This window comes from Panthera leo, chromosome B3, assembly GCF_018350215.1.
Source record: "Panthera leo isolate Ple1 chromosome B3, P.leo_Ple1_pat1.1, whole genome shotgun sequence".
In the NCBI taxonomy this organism is placed as follows: Eukaryota; Metazoa; Chordata; class Mammalia; order Carnivora; family Felidae; genus Panthera; species Panthera leo.
The window spans coordinates 145,598,197-145,617,386 of record NC_056684.1 but is presented as its reverse complement, the minus strand read 5'-3'; the positions used below and the strand labels follow the sequence as shown (position 1 = coordinate 145,617,386).

General features: G+C 66.9%; 2 protein-coding genes across 3 annotated transcripts in view; one reads left to right on the top strand and one right to left on the bottom strand.

The window, feature by feature from the left end:
• AHNAK2 (AHNAK nucleoprotein 2) overlaps window positions 1-8,820 on the top strand; it is a 26,587-nt gene extending 17,767 nt beyond the window's left edge. For both annotated transcript variants that reach the window (XM_042944463.1, XM_042944464.1), the window contains one exon: window positions 1-8,820. In XM_042944463.1, the coding sequence (XP_042800397.1) occupies window positions 1-8,360 (8,360 nt within the window). In that variant the 3' untranslated portion in view covers window positions 8,361-8,820.
• Window positions 8,821-9,805: 985 nt separating this feature from the next.
• PLD4 (phospholipase D family member 4) lies at window positions 9,806-18,000 on the bottom strand. The gene is made up of 10 exons (XM_042944462.1): window positions 17,884-18,000; window positions 15,941-16,134; window positions 15,375-15,558; window positions 15,114-15,234; window positions 14,582-14,709; window positions 13,817-14,017; window positions 13,042-13,181; window positions 12,735-12,900; window positions 12,550-12,646; window positions 9,806-12,043 (listed from the first exon to the last, which is right to left on the bottom strand). The coding sequence occupies exons 1-10, from the start codon at window positions 17,908-17,910 to the stop codon at window positions 11,841-11,843; spliced, it is 1,461 nt and encodes a 486-aa protein (XP_042800396.1). The 5' UTR covers window positions 17,911-18,000; the 3' UTR covers window positions 9,806-11,840.
• Between the last annotated feature and the right edge of the window lie 1,190 nt (window positions 18,001-19,190).

Genomic DNA, 19,190 nt, shown 5'->3' with positions numbered 1-19,190 from the left:
TGGAAGCTGAGGTCAAGACCAGTGATGTGACCGTTGAGCTGCCAGCTGCTGACCTAGAACTCAAGACTTCCACGATGGGCCAGAAGCTCCCTGATGTTCAGGTGCCCGAGGGAGAGTTCCAGGAGCCCTCAGCAGGAGCCGGGTTCAAAGGGCACCTGCCCAAGGTGCACATGCCCAGCATCAAGATGCCCAAAGTGGACATCAAAGCCCCCCAGGTGGACATCAAGGGGCCCAAGGTGGACATCAAGGGACCCAAAGGGGAGGTGAGCGCCCCTGATGTGGATGTGACCCTGCCCAGTGTGGACATGGATGTCCAGGCACCCACCGCCAAGTTGGAGGGTGACGTTACCCTGGGAGACAAGGAGGTGACTGCCAGAGACAGCAAGTTCAAAATGCCCAAGTTCAAGATGCCATCCTTCGGTGCCTCGGCACCAAGCAAGTCCTTGGAGGCCGCGGTGGACGTGTCCCTGCCCAAGATCCAGGCGGAAGTGTCCCTGCCCTCCATGGAAGCTGAGGTCAAGTCCAGTGATGTGACCGTTGAGCTGCCATCTGCCGACCTAGAGGTCAAGACTGCCGTGGTGGGCATGAAGCTTCCAGAAGGCCAAATACCTGAAGGGGAGCTCCAGGAACCCTCGGCAGGAGCCAGAGTCAAAGGGCACCTGCCCAAGGTGCACATGCCCAGCATCAAGATGCCCAAAGTGGACTTTAAAGCACCCCAGGTGGACATCAAGGGGCCCAAGTTCGACATGAAGGCCCCCCAGGTGGACATCAAGGGGCCCAAGGTAGACCTGAAGGGCCCAAAAGGGGAGGTGAGCGTGCCCGACGTGGATGTGACCCTGCCCAGTGCAGACGTAGACGTCCAGGCATCCACCGCCAAGTTGGAGGGTGACGTTACCCTGGGAGACAAGGAGGTGACAGCTAGAGACAGCAAGTTCAAAATGCCCAAGTTCAAGATGCCGTCCTTCGGTGCCTCAGCGCCAAGCAAGCCCTTGGAGGCCGCGGTGGACGTGTCCCTGCCCAAGATCCAGGCGGAAGTGTCCCTGCCCTCCATGGAAGCTGAGGTCAAGTCCAGTGATGTGACCGTTGAGCTGCCATCTGCCGACCTAGAGGTCAAGACTGCCATGGTGGGCATGAAGCTTCCAGAAGGCCAAATACCTGAAGGGGAGCTCCAGGAACCCTCGGTAGGAGCAGGAGTCAAAGGGCACCTGCCCAAGGTGCACATACCCAGCATGAAGATGCCCAAAGTGGACTTTAAGGCACCCCAGGTGGACATCAAGGGGCCCAAGGTTGACATGAAGGCCCCCCAGGTGGACATCAAGGGGCCCAAGGTGGACCTGAAGGGCCCAAAAGTGGAGGTGAGCGTGCCCGACGTGGATGTGACCCTGCCCAGTGCATACGTGGACGTCCAGGCACCCACCGCCAAGTTGGAGGGTGACGTTACCCTGGGAGACAAGGAGGTGACCGCTAGAGACAGCAAGTTCAAAATGCCCAAGTTCAAGAGGCCATCTTTCGGTGCATCAGCACCAAGCAAGTCCTTGGAGGCCGCAGTGGACGTTTCCGTGCCTAAGATCCAGGCGGAAGTGTCCCTGCCTCCCATGGAAGCTGAGGTCAAGACCAGTGATGTGACCGTTGAGCTGCCAGCTGCTGACCTAGAACTCAAGACTTCCACGATGGGCCAGAAGCTCCCTGATGTTCAGGTGCCCGAGGGAGAGTTCCAGGAGCCCTCAGCAGGAGCCGGGTTCAAAGGGCACCTGCCCAAGGTGCACATGCCCAGCATCAAGATGCCCAAAGTGGACATCAAAGCCCCCCAGGTGGACATCAAGGGGCCCAAGGTGGACATCAAGGGACCCAAAGGGAAGGTGAGCGCCCCTGACGTGGATGTGACCCTGCCCAGTGCGGACATGGATGTCCAGGCACCCACCGCCAAGTTGGAGGGTGACGTTACCCTGGGAGACAAGGAGGTGACCGCTAGAGACAGCAAGTTCAAAATGCCCAAGTTCAAGAGGCCATCCTTCGGTGCCTCGGCACCAAGCAAGTCCTTGGAGGCTGCGGTGGACGTGTCCTTGCCCAAGATCCGGGCGGAAGTGTCCCTGCCCTCCATGGAAGCTGAGGTCAAGTCCAGTGATGTGACCGTTGAGCTGCCATCTGCCGACCTAGAGGTCAAGACTGCCATGGTGGGCATGAAGCTTCCAGAAGGCCAAATACCTGAAGGGGAGCTCCAGGAACCCTCGACAGGAGCAGGAGTCAAAGGGCACCTGCCCAAGGTGCACATACCCAGCATGAAGATGCCCAAAGTGGACTTTAAGGCACCCCAGGTGGACATCAAGGGGCCCAAGGTGGACATGAAGGCCCCCCAGGTGGACATCAAGGGGCCCAAGGTGGACCTGAAGGGCCCAAAAGGGGAGGTGAGCGTGCCCGACGTGGATGTGACCCTGCCCAGTGCAGACGTAGACGTCCAGGCACCCACCGCCAAGTTGGAGGGTGACGTTACCCTGGGAGACAAGGAGGTGACCGCTAGAGACAGCAAGTTCAAAATGCCCAAGTTCAAGATGCCATCTTTCGGTGCCTCAACGCCAAGCAAGTCCTTGGAGGCTGCGGTGGATGTGTCCCTGCCCAAGATCCAGGCGGAAGTGTCCCTGCCCTCCATGGAAGCTGAGGTCAAGTCCAGTGATGTGACCGTTGAGCTGCCATCTGCCGACCTAGAGGTCAAGACTGCCGTGGTGGGCATGAAGCTTCCAGAAGGCCAAATACCTGAAGGGGAGCTCCAGGAACCCTCGGCAGGAGCCGGAGTCAAAGGGCACCTGCCCAAGGTGCACATGCCCAGCATCAAGATGCCCAAAGTGGACTTTAAGGCACCCCAGGTGGACATCAAGGGGCCCAAGGTAGACCTGAAGGGCCCAAAAGGGGAGGTGAGTGCGCCCGACCTGGATGTGACCCTGCCCAGCGCAGAGGTGGACGTCCAGGCACCCACTGCCAAGTTGGAGGGTGACGTTACCCTGGGAGACAAGGAGGTGACCGCTAGAGACAGCAAGTTCAAAATGCCCAAGTTCAAGATGCCGTCCTTCGGTGCCTCAGCGCCAAGCAAGTCCTTGGAGGCCGCGGTGGACGTGTCCCTGCCCAAGATCCAGGCGGAAGTGTCCCTGCCCTCCATGGAAGCTGAGGTCAAGTCCAGTGATGTGACCGTTGAGCTGCCATCTGCCGACCTAGAGGTCAAGACTGCCATGGTGGGTATGAAGCTTCCAGAAGGCCAAATACCTGAAGGGGAGCTCCAGGAACCCTCGGCAGGAGCTGGAGTCAAAGGGCACCTGCCCAAGGTGCAAATGCCAGGCATGAAGATGCCCAAAGTGGACTTTAAGGCGCCCCAGGTGGACATCAAGGCACCCAAGTTGGACATCAAAGGACCCAAGGTGGACATCAAGGGACCCAAAGGGGAGGTGAGCGCCCCTGATGTGGATGTGACCCTGCCCAGTGTGCAGATGGACGTCCAGACACTCACCACCAAGTTAGAGGGTGACGTTACCCTGGGAGAAAAGGAGGTGACCGCTAGAGACAGCAAGTTCAAAATGCCCAAGTTCAAGATGCCGTCCTTCGGTGCCTCAGCGCCAAGCAAGTCCTTGGAGGCCGCAGTGGACGTTTCCGTGCCTAAGATCCAGGCGGAAGTGTCCCTGCCTCCCATGGAAGCTGAGGTCAAGTCCAGTGATGTGACCGTTGAGCTGCCATCTGCCGACCTAGAGGTCAAGACTGCCGTGGTGGGCATGAAGCTTCCAGAAGGTCAAATACCTGAAGGGGAGCTCCAGGAACCCTCGGCAGGAGCAGGAGTCAAAGGGCACCTGCCCAAGGTGCACATGCCCAGCACCAAGATGCCCAAAGTGGACTTTAAGGCACCCCAGGTGGACATCAAGGGGCCCAAGGTAGACCTGAAGGGCCCAAAAGGGGAGGTGAGTGCGCCCGACCTGGATGTGACCCTGCCCAGCGCAGAGGTGGACGTCCAGGCACCCACCGCCAAGTTGGAGGGTGACGTTACCCTGGGAGACAAGGAGGTGACCGCTAGAGACAGCAAGTTCAAAATGCCCAAGTTCAAGATGCCATCCTTCGGTGCCTCAGCCCCAAGCAAGTCCTTGGAGGCCGCAGTGGACGTTTCCGTGCCTAAGATCCAGGCGGAAGTGTCCCTGCCTTCCATGGAAGCTGAGGTCAAGACCAGTGATGTGACCGTTGAGCTGCCAGCTGCTGACCTAGAACTCAAGACTTCCACGGTGGGCCAGAAGCTCCCTGATGTTCAGGTGCCCGAGGGAGAGTTCCAGGAGCCCTCAGCAGGAGCCGGGTTCAAAGGGCACCTGCCCAAGGTGCACATGCCCAGCATCAAGATGCCCAAAGTGGACATCAAAGCCCCCCAGGTGGACATCAAGGGGCCCAAGGTGGACATCACGGGACCCAAAGTGGAGGTAAGCGCCCCTGACGTGGATGTGACCCTGCCTAGTGTGGAGATGGATGTCCAGGCACTGACCGCCAAGTTGGAGGGTGACGTTACCCTGGGAGACAAGGAGGTGACCGCTAGAGACAGCAAGTTCAAAATGCCCAAGTTCAAGATGCCGTCCTTCGGTGCCTCAGCGCCAAGCAAGTCCTTGGAGGCCGCGGTGGACGTGTCCCTGCCCAAGATCCAGGCGGAAGTGTCCCTGCCCTCCATGGAAGCTGAGGTCAAGTCCAGTGATGTGACCGTTGAGGTGCCATCTGCCGACCTAGAACTCAAGACCGCCATGGTAGCCGAGGAGGTCCCGGAGATCGAAATGCCCGAGGGGGAGCCTCAGGAACCCTCAGCAGGAGCCGGACTCAAAGGGCACGTGCCCAAGGTGCACATGCCCAGCGTGAAGATGCCCAAAGTGGACTTTAAGGCGCCCCAGGTGGACATCAAGGGCCCCAAGGTGGACCTGAAGACCGCCGAAGGGGAGTTGAGCGCCCCCGACATGGATGTGACCCTGCCCAGCGTGGAGTTGGACGCCCAGTCACCCAGGACTAAGTCAGATGTGGATATGTCCTCTCGGAACCTGGAATTGTTTTCTAAAGGAAGCAAGTTGAAGTTTCCTAAAATCAACATTTCTTCTTCTGGTCACCCCAGTAGTAAGTCCTCTCTGGTCTCTCCACCTGTTGAGGGAATTGCCAAAGATGTTGACCTCAGTCCTTCTTCTGGCCCCATGGATCCCGTCGTACGTGCTCGTGATGAGGATGCCGTCCCAGTCAAAGGTGACGTAGGTCTCTCAATTGGGAAAGATGGAGGTCGAAGCAAAAGCAAAAAATCCCATTTTAAACTCCCCAAAGTCTTTTCTCCACCTGGGAAAACCCCTAAAGTGTTCTTAGCTTTTGGAGGAGATGTTGCCATGCGTTCGCCTCCGAGCGAGTCTGGGCATGGCGGGTCCCCGGGGCTGTCCAGTACTTCTGAAACTTCCCTGCCGGAGTCCCGGCCCGGCTGGCTCAGTGGTCCCCGTGGGGATTCCTCTAGCCTCATTCCGGGTGAGGACGTCACACTTACAAAGTACCAGGTGACCATCCCCCGTGACCCCGCCTCCCCCGAGCTGCCCTGTGTAGGCCTGTCTGGGTCCCAGGCGGAGTCTCAGTTGCCCAGCGTGGCCGGTGCCGTGGACTCCCCATCCAGCGAGAATATTCTGCTGTCCCAGCCTGACGGCCACAGTGGCCCAGTGCACACCGTATTTCCTGAATCTTATGGCCGCGTGACTTTTCCTAAATTTCATCGGCCAAAGTTCCAACTGTCATCCCCCCAGTCAGCAGCTGGCATGGCAGAGCCCGGAGCTGCAGAGGGTGTCCCCGCCCTGTCCCCTCCCCTCCCTGAGTGGGGACCTCACTCCTCGGCCAGGGAAGCCACGGGGTTCCCCTTGGCAGGCAGTCAGTTGCCGTCTGCAGGTGTCTCTGTGTCCACGGTGGCAGAGGGACATGTGGGCACCGCGGGGACATCAGCAGTGGCTCGAGGGGAAGCCCCAGGCGGAGACGCGGAGCCTGAGGGCAGGGGCGGTCCTGTGAGAGCACCAAGAGTCAAGCTTCCCTCTTTCCGCTGGTCCCCAAAAAAGGGGGCGGAGTCCAAAGCAGCCCCTGGACCCGCCCTGCCACCGGGGGTTTCCCTGCCACCAGCAGCAGCAGGTGAGGATGTGAGTCTTGGGCAGGAGGGAGAGAAGGGGGTGGTCAGAGCACCCGCCCTCGCCCTACTGAAGGTCTCACCTCCCACAATGACGGCTTCCACAGGAGGGGCCGGCGGAAGTGGCGGGGGCGGGGGTGCAGGTGCAGCAGCTGGGCCCCCAGAAGGAGCGGACGTGACCCTCCGCCCCGCACAGGCCCACGCTCCCGGTGCCGGCTTCGTCGAAGATGCGCTCAGACCCGCCGAGGCCCCGCCGGAGGCGAGCCTGTCCACCCGTGGCCCGTCCCTTGGAGACAGCAGCAGAGAGCACGGTCCTGGGGACAGCTCGCAAAGCCAGCTTTGTGGGGAGGTGATGGCCTCCTCAACAGAGGTCCCCCTGCAGCCGTCCCGGACAACCCCAGATGCCGCCTCCCCCACGGAGGGGAGCCCAGCGCGGGAGGCGCCAGCGGGAGTCACCCCGGCCGGCCCCAGGGAGAGCTGGTTTAGAATGCCCGCGCTGCGTCTGCCCAGCTTCAGGCGCCCCTCCAAGGAGAGGCCTGGGTCTGCAGGGCTGGGGGCTCAGGGGCCCGCGCCTGCCACCAGTGCGCCAGGGGAGGGACAGGCACCGACCACAGTCCGGAGTCAGGGTGTCCCTGTTCCTGAGTCCGAGGAGGAGACGACTGAGTGCCCGCGGCCCCTGGAGGCCGGTGCCGACGTGGGAGCCACTGGCATCGAGGCTTCTCACACAGATGTTCCGCAGAGGAGTCTAGACCTTCAGGCCCCTGCTGCCGGCACGTCCGCTCCCGAGGTCAGGGTCCGGCCAGGCGCAGGCTCCCTGCCCCTCCGGGTGTGCGGGACACTTGCAGAGCCCCGTGGGCCTCCAGGAGAAGCAGGCCAGCGCCCCCTTGCTGGGACAGCAGCAGCGCAGGGCCCGGCCGGGGGCGCCGAGGAGCCGCCTCCCCAGCCCGAAGGCCCCCTCAGACTGAGGGCCTCCAGTACCGACGTGCCGTCCCAGGTTTCTGTGGTCAACGTGGGTCAGGTCTGGGAGGACTCTGTGCTCACCGTCCAGTTCCCCAAGTTAAAGGTTCCGAGGTTCAGCTTCCCAGCCCCCAGTGCGGAGGCTGACGTTTTCGTGCCCCGTGTCGGAGAGCTGCCGTCCCCACAGAGCCATCCTGACACTGCCCTGCTCGGGCAAAGCCCCGGCGCCCGGGACGCCGGCGTCCTGAAGGCGCCCGAGGCCGTCCCCTCAGAAGCCGCCCCCATCTGTAAGGTCAGGGTGCACATTCAGAGCGCGGAGGCCGAGAGCAGGCAGGTCACCGTACAAAGCACGGTGACAGCCGTGTACACAGAGCTCTCGGAGCCCGAGGTTTTTCCTGCCCGGATCGTGCGGGAGTCAGAGGTCCCTGCGTCAGAGGCCCAAACGCCTTCCTATGGGTTCTCCTTACTAAAGGGGAGGGTCCCTGAGCCCACCGCTGGGTCGCAGGTACACGCGGCGACTGCGGACCCTGGGCCAAGAGGGCGCCTTCAGGAGCCAGCCCCAGGAGCAGGACCTGTTTCTGGAGACCCACAGCCCGACACCGGAGAGCCCTTTGAAATTCTCTCTCCCGATGGAGACGTGCCGGGAATGCCAGCCTGCTCTTCTGACCTGCGCTCTGGCCATGGGCGTGCAGACAGCTGTTCTGACGAGGAGCCCGCGGAAATTCTCGAGTTCCCGCCGGAAGAGGGCCGGGAGGCGGCGGCTGCCCTGGCCGAGGAGGACGGGGCCCCCAGAGCAAAAGCAGAAGGTAAAAGGTCCTCCGGCCTGTTCCGGTTTTGGCTCCCCAGCATCGGGTTTTCCTCCTCTGTCGCCGAGGCCAGCGCTGACCCCCAGGCCGAAGCCCCGAGACCCGCTCCGGTCCAGACGCAGCCCGAGGCGCGGCCGCCGCACCCGCAGGAGAGAGCGGGCTGGTTTCGATTGCCCAGGTTGGGCTTCTCCTCGTCTCCCACCCAGAAAGGCCAGAGCGCGGAGGCGGAGGCGGAGGCGGAGGCGGGTCCGGCCGAGCAGCACCTCCAGGAAGAGGCAGGCACCTTCTTTGACGCCCGAGAAAGCTTCTCCCCCGAGGAGCAGGAAGAGGGGGGGTCGGCGGAGGCCGCGGGCTCCGGGGCGATGGTGGCCTCCGCGGCGAGAACTGAGCTGATCCTGCTAGAGGGGGACGGAGCCGCCAGCCGGCCCCCGGCGCCCAGGCCCGGCAGCGAATGAGGGCCGGGCAGGGGAGACCCTTCCCCGGAGGACGGGTGCCCAAACGAAATCCCGACGCAGAGGCCCCGCCGCGCACGGGGCTCCCGTCCCGCGGCCCACGGGACTGAGGCGCAGGGCGGCGGTGCCCGGACGGACGTGGCCCTCCAGGGCGGGAGCCCTGTGGGGACCCCCGGGGCGGCGGGGCCGCGGAGGGTGTAGTAGTTTCGCTGTCCTGTAGCCCCTGTCTGGTCCCGCCCCGTCTCAGGTGGAGTCTGGCGCCTTCCAGGAAGCCCCCTGCCTGCTTGCCTGTCACGAGCTCACTCCCGGCCTCACCCAGGCGAGCTTGGGGACGACACGCGACACACGCACGCGGGGCAGAGGGAGGTGGCTGCGGGCGGGTGAGCCAGCCGAGGGGGCACCCGTCCGTGCCTGCACGGCCCCGCGCGGTCCCCGAGCCCCTTCGCGCACACGCTGCCACCAAGCCCCCAGCCCCCCCCCCCCCCCCCCCCCCGCGGAAGCTCCCTGGCTGTCCCCAGATGGGCAATAAAGGACAGGATGCACCCACAGCACTGGCTGCGAGGTCTTGTGTTCCGCTCGGGCTCCCCACGCACGCCCAGAACCAGTCTGGGCCGAGTTGCCGTAGGAGAGAGTTCAGGGGGGGATCTTAGAGCAGACCTTCGCTTACCCGCGTGTCCGTCAGATCCTTCTCGAGTCAGCGGCTGTGAGAGACCGAAAGGAAGGAGGCGCAGGCCGGGAGCTCAGTGTGGCCACGCTGCCACTGCTCGGCGGGAAGGACAGGGGCAGAGCAGGGCAGTTGGCTGTGACAGGCCGTCTGGGAGGCCTTCCTTCACCTCCTTCCCAGCAGCCACGGGGAACACATGGGGGGGCAGCAGTGAGGCTCCAGGGTCCCCCACCCCCGTGTCAGCTCTCCACCCCCCACCCCCCACCCCGCGGCCCGCAGCGTTCGTCCTGGGCCCAGGGCACCTGCCCGCTCTCCCCTCCCTCCTTGCCCCTGCTGGCTCCCGGAGACCCGCCACCTCGCCCCCCGAGGGGAAGGGCTGCTCTCGGGCTGAGGGGAGGGTGCAGCAGCGAAGAGCTGGGCTGGGAGCCCCCACGCGGTGCCGCCCTGGCAGGGAGGAGCAGGGCTGGAGCGCTCCCCCTCGCCCCTGCGCACATGGGCCTTTCCCTGTGGCGGGCTGGGTGAGCCACCCAAGTCAGGGGATGTGAAATCCTCTGGCAAGTGGGCACGAGGCCTCTGGGCAGTTCATGAATGAGGACGGAGAAGGAGGTCGGTGGGGTCTTTGTCCCAAAAGTCCAGTGAGGCCATCCCACGGTCCAGACGCCGGCAGCCTCCCTCTCCTCTCCGTCCTGCAGACACGGTGAGCGCGGCCCTCCTGGGGACCCCGCCGTGGGGGTCTGCCTGACTCCACGGCGGAGGTGGGGGGGGGGGGTCTCGCCTCCCCTGAAGCTGGGGTCAAGACCCGAGGCCCCGGGGCCCTGGCGCCGGAGGCCGGAGGGGCCGCAGAGTCTCCCGACGGGGCCTCGATGCTGCATGGACCCACCCAGGCTGCGTCCCCGTGCTCCCACAGACCGGCAGCCAAAGACAATGTGCATTTAAGACCTCCCGGTCCCTCCCTGTGGGTCAGGGATCCGAGCACAGCTCAGCTGGGTCCTCTGCTCAGGGTCCCACAGGCTGCGAGCCGGGGCTGGGCTCTCGTGGCTCGCACCGTTCAGTGGGGCAGCTCCGTGTGCCCGGGGCACCGTCAGCGCCCTGCCGCCCGGGCCTCGGCCTCGCGGTTTGCTCCTTCACGCCCGCAAGGAACAGACTCCCAGCAAGACGCCGGCACAAGCTTGTGTCGCACGGTCACCGCCGCACACTCTATTGGCTACAGGCGAAGGCAGGGGTTCCGCACCCCCAAGCGGAAGGGATCACACGCGGGTGTGGGTCCGGGAGGCAGGGGTGTGGGGACCATTTTAGGGTGTGTCCACCCCCCCCCCCCCGGAAGCAGCCGCATCAAGGCCCCCCGGGGCGTCTCTTGAGGATCGTCAAACTGGGTCTCCCGTGGGGTCTGCTTTGGAGCAGGCCTTCAAGCCTGCCACCGAGGTGTGGCCACCACTTCCACTGGCTGATGGCCACCGGGCCACTGGACCCGTCATCCCAGCGTGGCCTGGGGCACAGAGCCTGGGGACAGGCCACGCGCTCTGAGACACACAGGAAGCAGAGGGCAAACCCACACCGGCAGCCTTGGAGAGCAGAGCGGGTCTCGGATGGCGTCTGCTCCGGAGGGGAGCTGCCGTGCGGCACGTGAGCCCGGGGTGGGAGGCTGGGCAGCCGCTGGGGCTTGGCTGGGTCAAGTGCGGCCCACACGCAGACCAGCTCCCAGAGGCCCTGGACGCCTTGCAGGGCCACGTGGCCCCCAGACACCCCCTCCGGACGCGTGCAGGGCTGGGCGGGGAGGCGGGCTGGGTTGGGGGACCCTCTTCACCGATGAGGATGCGGATGGGTAAGGTGCCCCACCCCAGCCCGTCCGGCTCTCTCCGGGGCAGAGGGGACCGGGTGAGGCAGGGAGGAGGAGCCCCAAGATGTGGGGAGAGGAGGATCTTGTATCCACTCCCTTAGGTCCCTCGGCGTCCAGTGTCCCTTGGCCACTGAGCCAGCCCCGAGCGCCAGCCTAGGGCGGCCACAGGGTCTCCACGGGCCAGGTGGGCTCCAAAGCCTTGGCCAGAAGCCAGGAGGTGACGGAGGCTGGGGTGCCAGAGACAGGCCTCCGGTCCGGCAGGAGGCCGGGAGCTGAGGGAGGTGTCCGACGGGATTCAGACCCTGCGTCTGCAGTGTCGGCCTCCGCCTCTGCAGGGCAGCTCTCAGGACAGGGGGCTCCAGCACGCGTGTACCCGAGTCCCCACCCTGCCCCCGCCCCCTGCTCAAAACCAGGTTCTCTGGACGCTGCCCGGAGTCCTGGACCCCCTACGCACCAGGACCACCCCATGGGCCCAGGCGCCCACCTCGCCTCTCTGAGACCCGCCCTCACAGTCCTGGGTCCCCCTGTCCCGGCACCTGCCCCTGCCCCGTCCCCTGGTTCCTGCGGGCAGGGACCGGACAGCAGCGAGAGTCAGCGGCTCTCATGGCACACGGGCAGACAGCAGCTTCACCCGGCAGCTGTGTGGACCCTCACGGGGTCGGGGGTGCTGAACTCCGACCTGGGGCCAGCGGGAGGGGATGCAGCCCATGTGGGACTCACACAGAGAGGCAGGGAGGTGCAGGGGGCTTCTGAAGCAACCCCCCCTTGTGGGTGGGGACTATGGCTCTCAGATCAGGGGGGAGCATCCTGGAGGGCTCTCTACAGGAGGTGAGGTTTAAGAGGGGATGGTTCAGAGAGCTGAGGGCTGGCAAACAGTTTGCACCTGCCAGGGGTTGGGAAGTCCTGGGCCTGAGCGGGGCTTGTGAGGGTGGGGACAGGCCACCGGGAGCCATGGGGCCGGGGAATCGGGTGTGGCTGGACCTCAACCCTGCCAAGCGCAGTCCTGACCCTGGGCTTGTCCGTCCAGGCCCACGGCGTAGGGGGAATCCCAGTCCCGTTCGAACAGGTGCCGTAACTGCTCCTGCACGGTGGGCACCCCCGGCCGAGCGCGGGAGGCCCTCTGGCTGACCACCAGGCCTGCCCCTGAGGTGCTGCTGAAGTAATCTTCCGACCAGTTGGAGGTGCCTGTGGGGGGTGGGGTGGGGAAGAGTCCCTGACGACCGGGCTCGCACAGGGACTCTGCCGCCTGGCCCAGGTGTGTGGCTCAGCCACAGCTTCGGGGACAGGTGTGCACGGCCGCTGGCGTCCCCTCAGGTGCGGCTCGGGGCGGGGCAAGGGCCCCTCGTGTGTGAGGCTCCACCCACAGCCTCCTGGGACGGGGGTCCGGACTCAGGGCTCTGACAACCCTGTGCTCAGGACTCGCCACCTGCCCGTGGGGCCGGGTCGCAGCGGGGCTGGCCGCCTGGGCCTCGGAGCCCCGCCGGGCACCCTAGCCCTCGGCCCTGAGGGGCCCCCGCTGGACAGAAGGGCAGTGTCGCCTTCGGCACCCCGGCCCGGCCACGCTCGAGGGCCACGGCCCCCTTCTGTGGGTTTATGTGGCCCCCGCGTCCCGTACAGTTGGCACCCGGAAAGGCTCGAGGGCCCGGGGACGCCCAGGCCCGAGCCCACCGCCCACCGCCCTCGCTGCTCACCTATGTAGGCCGCCTTCTCTGTGACCATGAACTTGCTGTGGTTCACCCTGCTGAACGGGATGTTGGAGTGGTTCCTCACGGGCACAATGAAGACTTTCTTTGGGGAACGGAGAGGGGGCGGGTCAGGAAGGGGCGGGGCCGCCCCGCCCCCCGCGTCCCGTCCCGCGCAGGGAGTGGGTGCCCACCACGTCCACGGAGACGCCGGCCTCGGGGTCGCTGAGAGCCTGCAGGGACCGCAGGCCGGGGAACATCCTGGGGTCTGTGTGCAGCCAGCAGCTGACCAGCAGACGCACGCGCACGCCCCTGTTGAAGGCCGCTGTCCGCAGCGCGGTGTCCAGCACCGGCCAGTACCTGGGGGAGGGAGGGTCGGGGTCTCGGGCCTGCGGGGTCCCTGCCTGCCAGCCGCGGGCGGGCAGGGGCCCCCGCGGGACGGGGAACGGCAGCGGAGGGGCCTCCACCCTGCAGGGCCGCCGGGCTCCCACCCGGACCCACCTGGCAGGGCGGCTGAAGCGCGTCGTGGGGAAGTACTCCATCACCGAGGCGTAGATGAACTCCCGGGCGCCCCCCATCACCGCCAGCAGCGCCTCCAGGTCCCCGGTGCGGCCGTGCGGGCAGAGCGGAGGAGGCGATGCCTGTTCGGGGAGGGGGTCCCTGAGGGCACAGCCGGCCCGGCCCGAGCCGAGCCGTTTGCTTTCTGGACCTGTGACCCTAGCGTGCGCCCCACCCCCCGCCCCGCCCCAGCGTTTGGGAACCTGGGGGAAACCGAGAGGTGCTGCCTGGAGAGGGGGGGGGAGACTCGGGGCGGCCCCCAGTCTTGGCGGGAGAGCCTGGAAGCCGGCGGGCCTCCCCCCGCACCCCCCCACCCCCCAGGCCCAGCTCGGCCCGACTTCCTGGAACAAAGCAGCCCCCTGCGCCCGGGAGGCGTGTGTCTGTCAGGGCCCCGCCCCCCCCACCCGTGCAGGCCTTCCGGGGCTCCATGCTGGGTCTCCTCCTCCCCCACCCTCCCTGGTCCCAAGACGAGGCCCCTCGAGCCGACCCAGCAGTGTGCTTGGAGCCCCCCCCCCCCCCCCCCCCCCCCCCCCCCCCCCCGCTCCCAGGACCCCAGGGTGCCCTGCCACCTCCCAGGCTGCCTGTCTCCCATGGACGGTGATGACTGGCATCCTCCCCTACAGCTGGGTCCCTCCCCTCCCCGGCCTCCCAGACCGGTGCCCCGAGGACCTGCCCCAGACCTCCCTGGGGGTCTGGCCGGCTCCTCAGCCCCTCTCACCGAGAAGTAGGCAGTGGTGGGCACCCCCTCAAAGCTGTCCCGGAGGGGCTGGAAGCGGTTGATGTGGGACGAGAGGTTCCGAGGCCAGGCTCTGGGGAGGACGGCCTTCGGTGCCCCCAGCACCCAGTAGGTCTGGAAGGTCTTCTCCAGGTCCCGGGCCAGGTGGCTGCAGTTGTAGATGATGACGCCGAGCTCCTTCACCTGCAGGGACAGGGCAGCGGCTGCGGGAGGCGGCCCCGGGGTGCGCGTGTGCGCGCGTGTGGCCCCCCAGGCAGAGCGCAGCCCCCCCCCCCCCACTGGCAGCGGGTCCAGGCAGCGTCACCCACAGGAGCCACGACGGACAGCGTGCTCGGGGGAGGCGATGAGGTGGGGGTGCCCAGGGCTCCCGGCTCTTCTCGCGCACTGGGTTCTAGTAATCACAGCGACACACGCGTCTCGCAAAAAAACCAGGAAATGCGTAAAATCGTCCTTTGTGTCGCGGTCCGGCCACAGACGCAGCTGTCCTTGCCACCCCCGCCCTTGCACTGGGTTTCGACGTGGTCCGCAGGTGTCCGTGTAAGTGACTGGCACGGCCTCCCCCGGGGCGCCGTGGTGTCGCTCAGTGTGTCAGCGGCCGCCGGGGCCCCTGCCTTACTGACCCGGCTCTGGCGACTCCCCGCAGGGCCCCGCTTGATGGTGAGCTGCAGGGGACGTCAGGCCGAGCCCCCGGGAGTGTGGGCGGCGGACAAGCTCCGGGTGTCTCCCCGCGCTGGGCTCCGGACCCACCTGTGTCAGGGAGCGCCAGTCCATGTTGGCACTGCCCAAGTAGATGTGCCGTGCGTCCACGACCCAGAATTTGGAATGCAAGACGCCGCCGGTGAGCTTCCGCAGGGGCACGTACCGCACCTGGGCACCTGGCCGAGAGTTGGGGGTGCTGTGGCGAGGCTGGCTCTCAGCCCTGTACGTCGGGTCGACGTGTGGACCCTCACATCGGTCCTCAGCCGATGCCATCAGCGCCCCCACTTTACAGGTGGGGAAATGGAGGCGTTGACCGGCCCGGGATCCCTCCGGGCAGCCCAAGTCCGGAGCCCAGGTTTGCACGGATTGCGCCCACGGCCGCTTGCTCCCTGGCTGAGCTGCCCGCCCGAGCCCCAGCCCCACCCTGCGCTCCGCCCTGCGGAAAATGACCCCCCGGCCCTGGCCGCCCGCCCTCCTAGCGACCGAGGGGAGCAGGGGCGGCCTTTCCCGGCCTCTCCCCTTGTCCCGGGGTGCCGCACTCACGCCGGGGCTCAGAGGCCCAGGCCGGGCGGCCGCCTACCTTGGGCTGCCAGCACCTGCAGGTCAGTGGACTTCCTGGCCAGCGACGGGCTGCTGGTGGCCACGGCCAGGGAGACGTTCCTGGCCAGCCGCTGCTGCAGCTTGCTCAGAAGGGCCTCTCCCTGCGGGGCCAGGCCGGCCGTGAGGGTGACCCCTGCCGAGCCGGAGGGACCCAGACCTTTCCCCAGGAGCCCGCCCTGCACACCCACGGCTCAGAGCCAGAGACACGTGCCCGGAGGGGGCGGGCCGGGCCCGGTCGTACCGGCCGGGAAGACGAGTCGTTGACCCCGATGTCAGGCCCCGTGAGGGACCAGTAGAAGGAGGCCACGTGGATGCTCTCTTGGGCGGCGTCCAGCAGCTGTGACCAGGCCTGGGCGAGGGGCTGGGCAGACGGGCTGCCGGCCGTGGAGGGCAGGTCCTGCGGGATGCTTTCCACAAGGACAAGCCTGCAGGAGGGGCACAGGGGCCAGCGTCCCCTCCGTCTACCTCCGTCCCCGCCGGCCGGCCGAGCCGGAGGGGCCGCTGCCAACGTGGGGCCCCGCCCAGGCCGAGGGTGCGTGCAGGGGGTGCCACCAGACTGGGCCGGGCAGACCTGAGCCGCTGGAGGGCTGTGGGCCTGAGCAGGGCTTTGGGTCTGGGCCGCCTACCGGTGCGGAGGCCCTTGGAGGCGGCCCAAGATGGCCCCGGGGAAGGGCTGGACCGGAGGTGGTGAGTGTGTGGGCTGGGCTACGCGCACGCAGGAAGCGCGGGCAGGTGGGAGCAGGGGCGCCACCCCGGGGCAGGGGGCGGGGGCGGGGGGCGGGGTGGGGAGCCGAGAAGCCCACTCACCGGCAGGCGTCCTTCTGCTGCTGCCAGGCCCCCCCTGGCAGGGGCTCCTGGGCGGGGCTGGAGCCGTGGCCCCGGGGCCTGGTGGGCCCTTCCTCGGGGTGCAGCTGGCCCCAGGTGGGGGACAGGTGCCCTTGCCACAGGAGGTAGGCCAGGGTCATGGCACCGAGCCACAGCACAGCCAGCGCTCCCGGAACCTGAAGGGGAGAAGGGCATCACTGTGGGGTCCCCAGATGGCGTGGGCTGACGTGGCCCCTCCGGGGCCCCCGAGAGGACCAGGCCTGCGGCGGGGTGGGGCCCAACAGGCAAGGGGTTGGCGAGGTTGGCACCGAGCAGGGCCCAAGCCCACTGGGCCAGGGGGCCGGGGGGCCTGGGGCGCACTCTGTGACCCCATGCTGTCCCCCAGGCCCCCCGGAGACAGGGAGGCAAGCAGGTGCAGAGCCCCTGCTGGTCTGGCCCGGGGCGCGGCCGGGCTTCAGGGCCCCCTCCCCTGGGCCCCCAGTTCCACCGCACTGGCCTCTGTCCCATGGGCTGTGGCGTCACCGGGAGCTCCAGCCCCGCCTGGAACGGCCCCGCGGTGCCCGGGCAGCTGGGGCCCCCACAGAGGCCTCCCCGTCCCGCCCAAGGCGGCGCCCCACTGCCCTCCCCCTGGGCGGCCTGGCCTTCAGGTGGTGGTCTCTGTGCGGAGGCTGGAGAGCAGGCGTGTGTGCGTGTGCGTGTGTGTGCGTGTGCGTGCGTGTGTCCGTCTGCGCCCGGGACCCGGCCCTCGGGCTGTTTTCCCCTCTCAGTTTCCCTCTCGGGGGGGGGGGGGGGGTGTCGGTGTCTGAATCTCGGTTCCTTCTTTCAGCCACATGTGTGTCGAGTCCCGGAGTCACTTCTGCTTTCAGCCGGGCCCCCCTTACAGACCTTTACGTGGCCGCACGGCCTCTGTGGGTGGGACCAGAGGAACCGGCTCGGCCTCCGACTCCAGCCTGGGGTTCGCTCTAAGGCCGCCCCCCACGGGGTACGCTGGCCTGCCTCAGTGTGGGGAGCGGTGGGCCGCACGAGGCGTGTCTGCCCTGAGCCGGAACGTGAGGGGGCGGCGGGGACCCCCAGAAGCCAGAACAAGGCCTCAGGCAGAGCCAGGGAGGTCTGACAGCACCGCCTGCCAGAGTCCCCCGGAGGGGAGCTCGGGGCGTCGAGGTGCCCCCTCCACCTGGCCGAGCTGAGCTCAGGGGCTGCCCCTACCGCCCCCCCCCCCCCAACCTGGGGGATCCGGGTCCGCGACCAGGCCTTCACTCTCAGGAGAGGCAGTCGGTGTGAAGTCCGGGCTGGGGACGGGGCCAAGGCGGCCCCAGGGACATCCCTGCACACCCTCCCCGGATGCACCACACGGAAAAGGGCCTGTCCCCCAGGCGTCCCAGGCAGAGGGCAGCTCAGAGCCCTAGGGCCCCCATCCGGACTTGGAGCTGTCGCAGGCACCGCCCCACCCCCCACCCCGGCCACTGATGCCCAGAGCACATCATCTCCTCTCGGCCACTGGGAACAACACCGGGAGGCCGGCCACGCAGGGCGGCCCTGGGCCACCGCAGCGCCGGCGACCAGGGCTGGGCAGAGGGTGACGCGCTAGCACGGTGGGCGGGGAGACCCTGCGGGGCAGCTCCAAGCACCCCCGGCCCCGCGGCAGGCAGCCCTGGGACCCTGCAGGTGTCAGAGGTCATGGCTGGAGGCGTGGACTTCCTGCCCTGCAGGGCGCAGAGCGTGGGACGAGGCTGCCCGGCCCAGGCAGGGGAGAGGGCGTGCCGTCCGCTGGCCGGGACGCCCCGAGGCCCTGCTGCTCCCGGCTGCACAGGCCGGAGGGGGAAGCGGGGAGGCCTGGAGACCCCCGGGCCCAGGGCTGCTGGCAGCCTGCCTCCAGGGCCCTCCGCCTGGCTCTCCCGCCCGGCCGTGGCGCGGCTGGCACTTACCCCTGGGGCTCCTGCCTTGGCGTGCATCCTGCTCCAGCGGCAGACTGCAGGCCCCCAGCTCTGTGAGGGCGGGCGGGTTCTGGCGGCCGCCAGCCCGGCCCACCTGCCTCCTCTCTGTAGCTGCTGCTTCCCCTTCTGGCCACTTCCTCTTTGTCCTGAGTACCTCCCTCTGCACCTCCCGCAGACATCTGGAGCTGGGTGAGCCAGCCGGGGGTGGGGGGGTGGGGTGGGGGCCTGCGAACTTTCACCTCCAGAGAAAATCTGCCCCTCCCGGGGGAGGCACTCTCTAGTCACAGGCTTGGGTATCCGTCAGGCTTGCTGCCGGCCACAGAGACCCGAGGAGGCCTGATTGTCCCCTTCTCTCTCCCACTAACCAGGTTTAGGGGCTGGTGGCCGGGAGACGGGGTGGGCTCCACGGCCACTGGGAGCCAGGTCCCTCTAGCTCTCAGCTCCCACTCCCTAGCGGTGACCACAGCCTCGTGGCTCCACAAAGGCTGCTGGAGTTCAGCCATCACCTCCGCGTCCTAGGGGCATGAGGGACGTCCCAGAAGTCCCACAGGGCACTTCCACTTATGTATCAAGACTGAAACGAATAGATTCCCTACAGGATCGCCACACGAGCGCCACCCCTCACAAGAGCAGCGATTCCTTGATGGTAACGGGTCATAGTTCTGGTTTGTCTTAGTCTGTTCAGGCTGCCATAACAAGACAGTGAGGACCCGGGGGCTGGTAAACAGCACACAGCTGCTCCTCACAGCTCTGGGGGCTGGGAGCGCAAGGTCGAGGCGCCAGCAGATAGGGTGTCCTTGCGAGGGTGTCCTGGCTCGCCTGCTGTGTCCTCGAGTGGGGAGGGGCGGGGGCTCTCCGCAGGCTCCGTCCTGAGGGCACCGATAGCCTCTCGGGGTCTCCACCCTCCGGCCCTCCCGGCCTCCTGCCAGCCCACCTCCTGACACCATCCCAAACCCATCCTCCCGCGCCCCTCCTCCTCCCCTTTTCTCCCCCCTGCGAGCCAGAGGGGGCAGGGATGGCTGCGGGGACTGCAGCCGCGGGTCCCCCGCTAGGGACGCGAAATCTGTGCTAGGAAAACGCTCGGCCCTGCTCCCAGCAAGCAGCCCAGGGCTGACACTCTGGGGCCACACGTCCAGCTCCTCAGTGGCTTGACCCAAGCAGACCTCGGTGCCCCTCCCTCTGCGTCGGCTTCGCGGACCTTTCTGGGAGGAGCTTTCCGGCTCGGCCGTGGCATCACAAGGCTCTTTCTTTCTTCTCTCGTTTCTTAGTTTTGTCATGTCCCCTCCCCCTCTTATTGA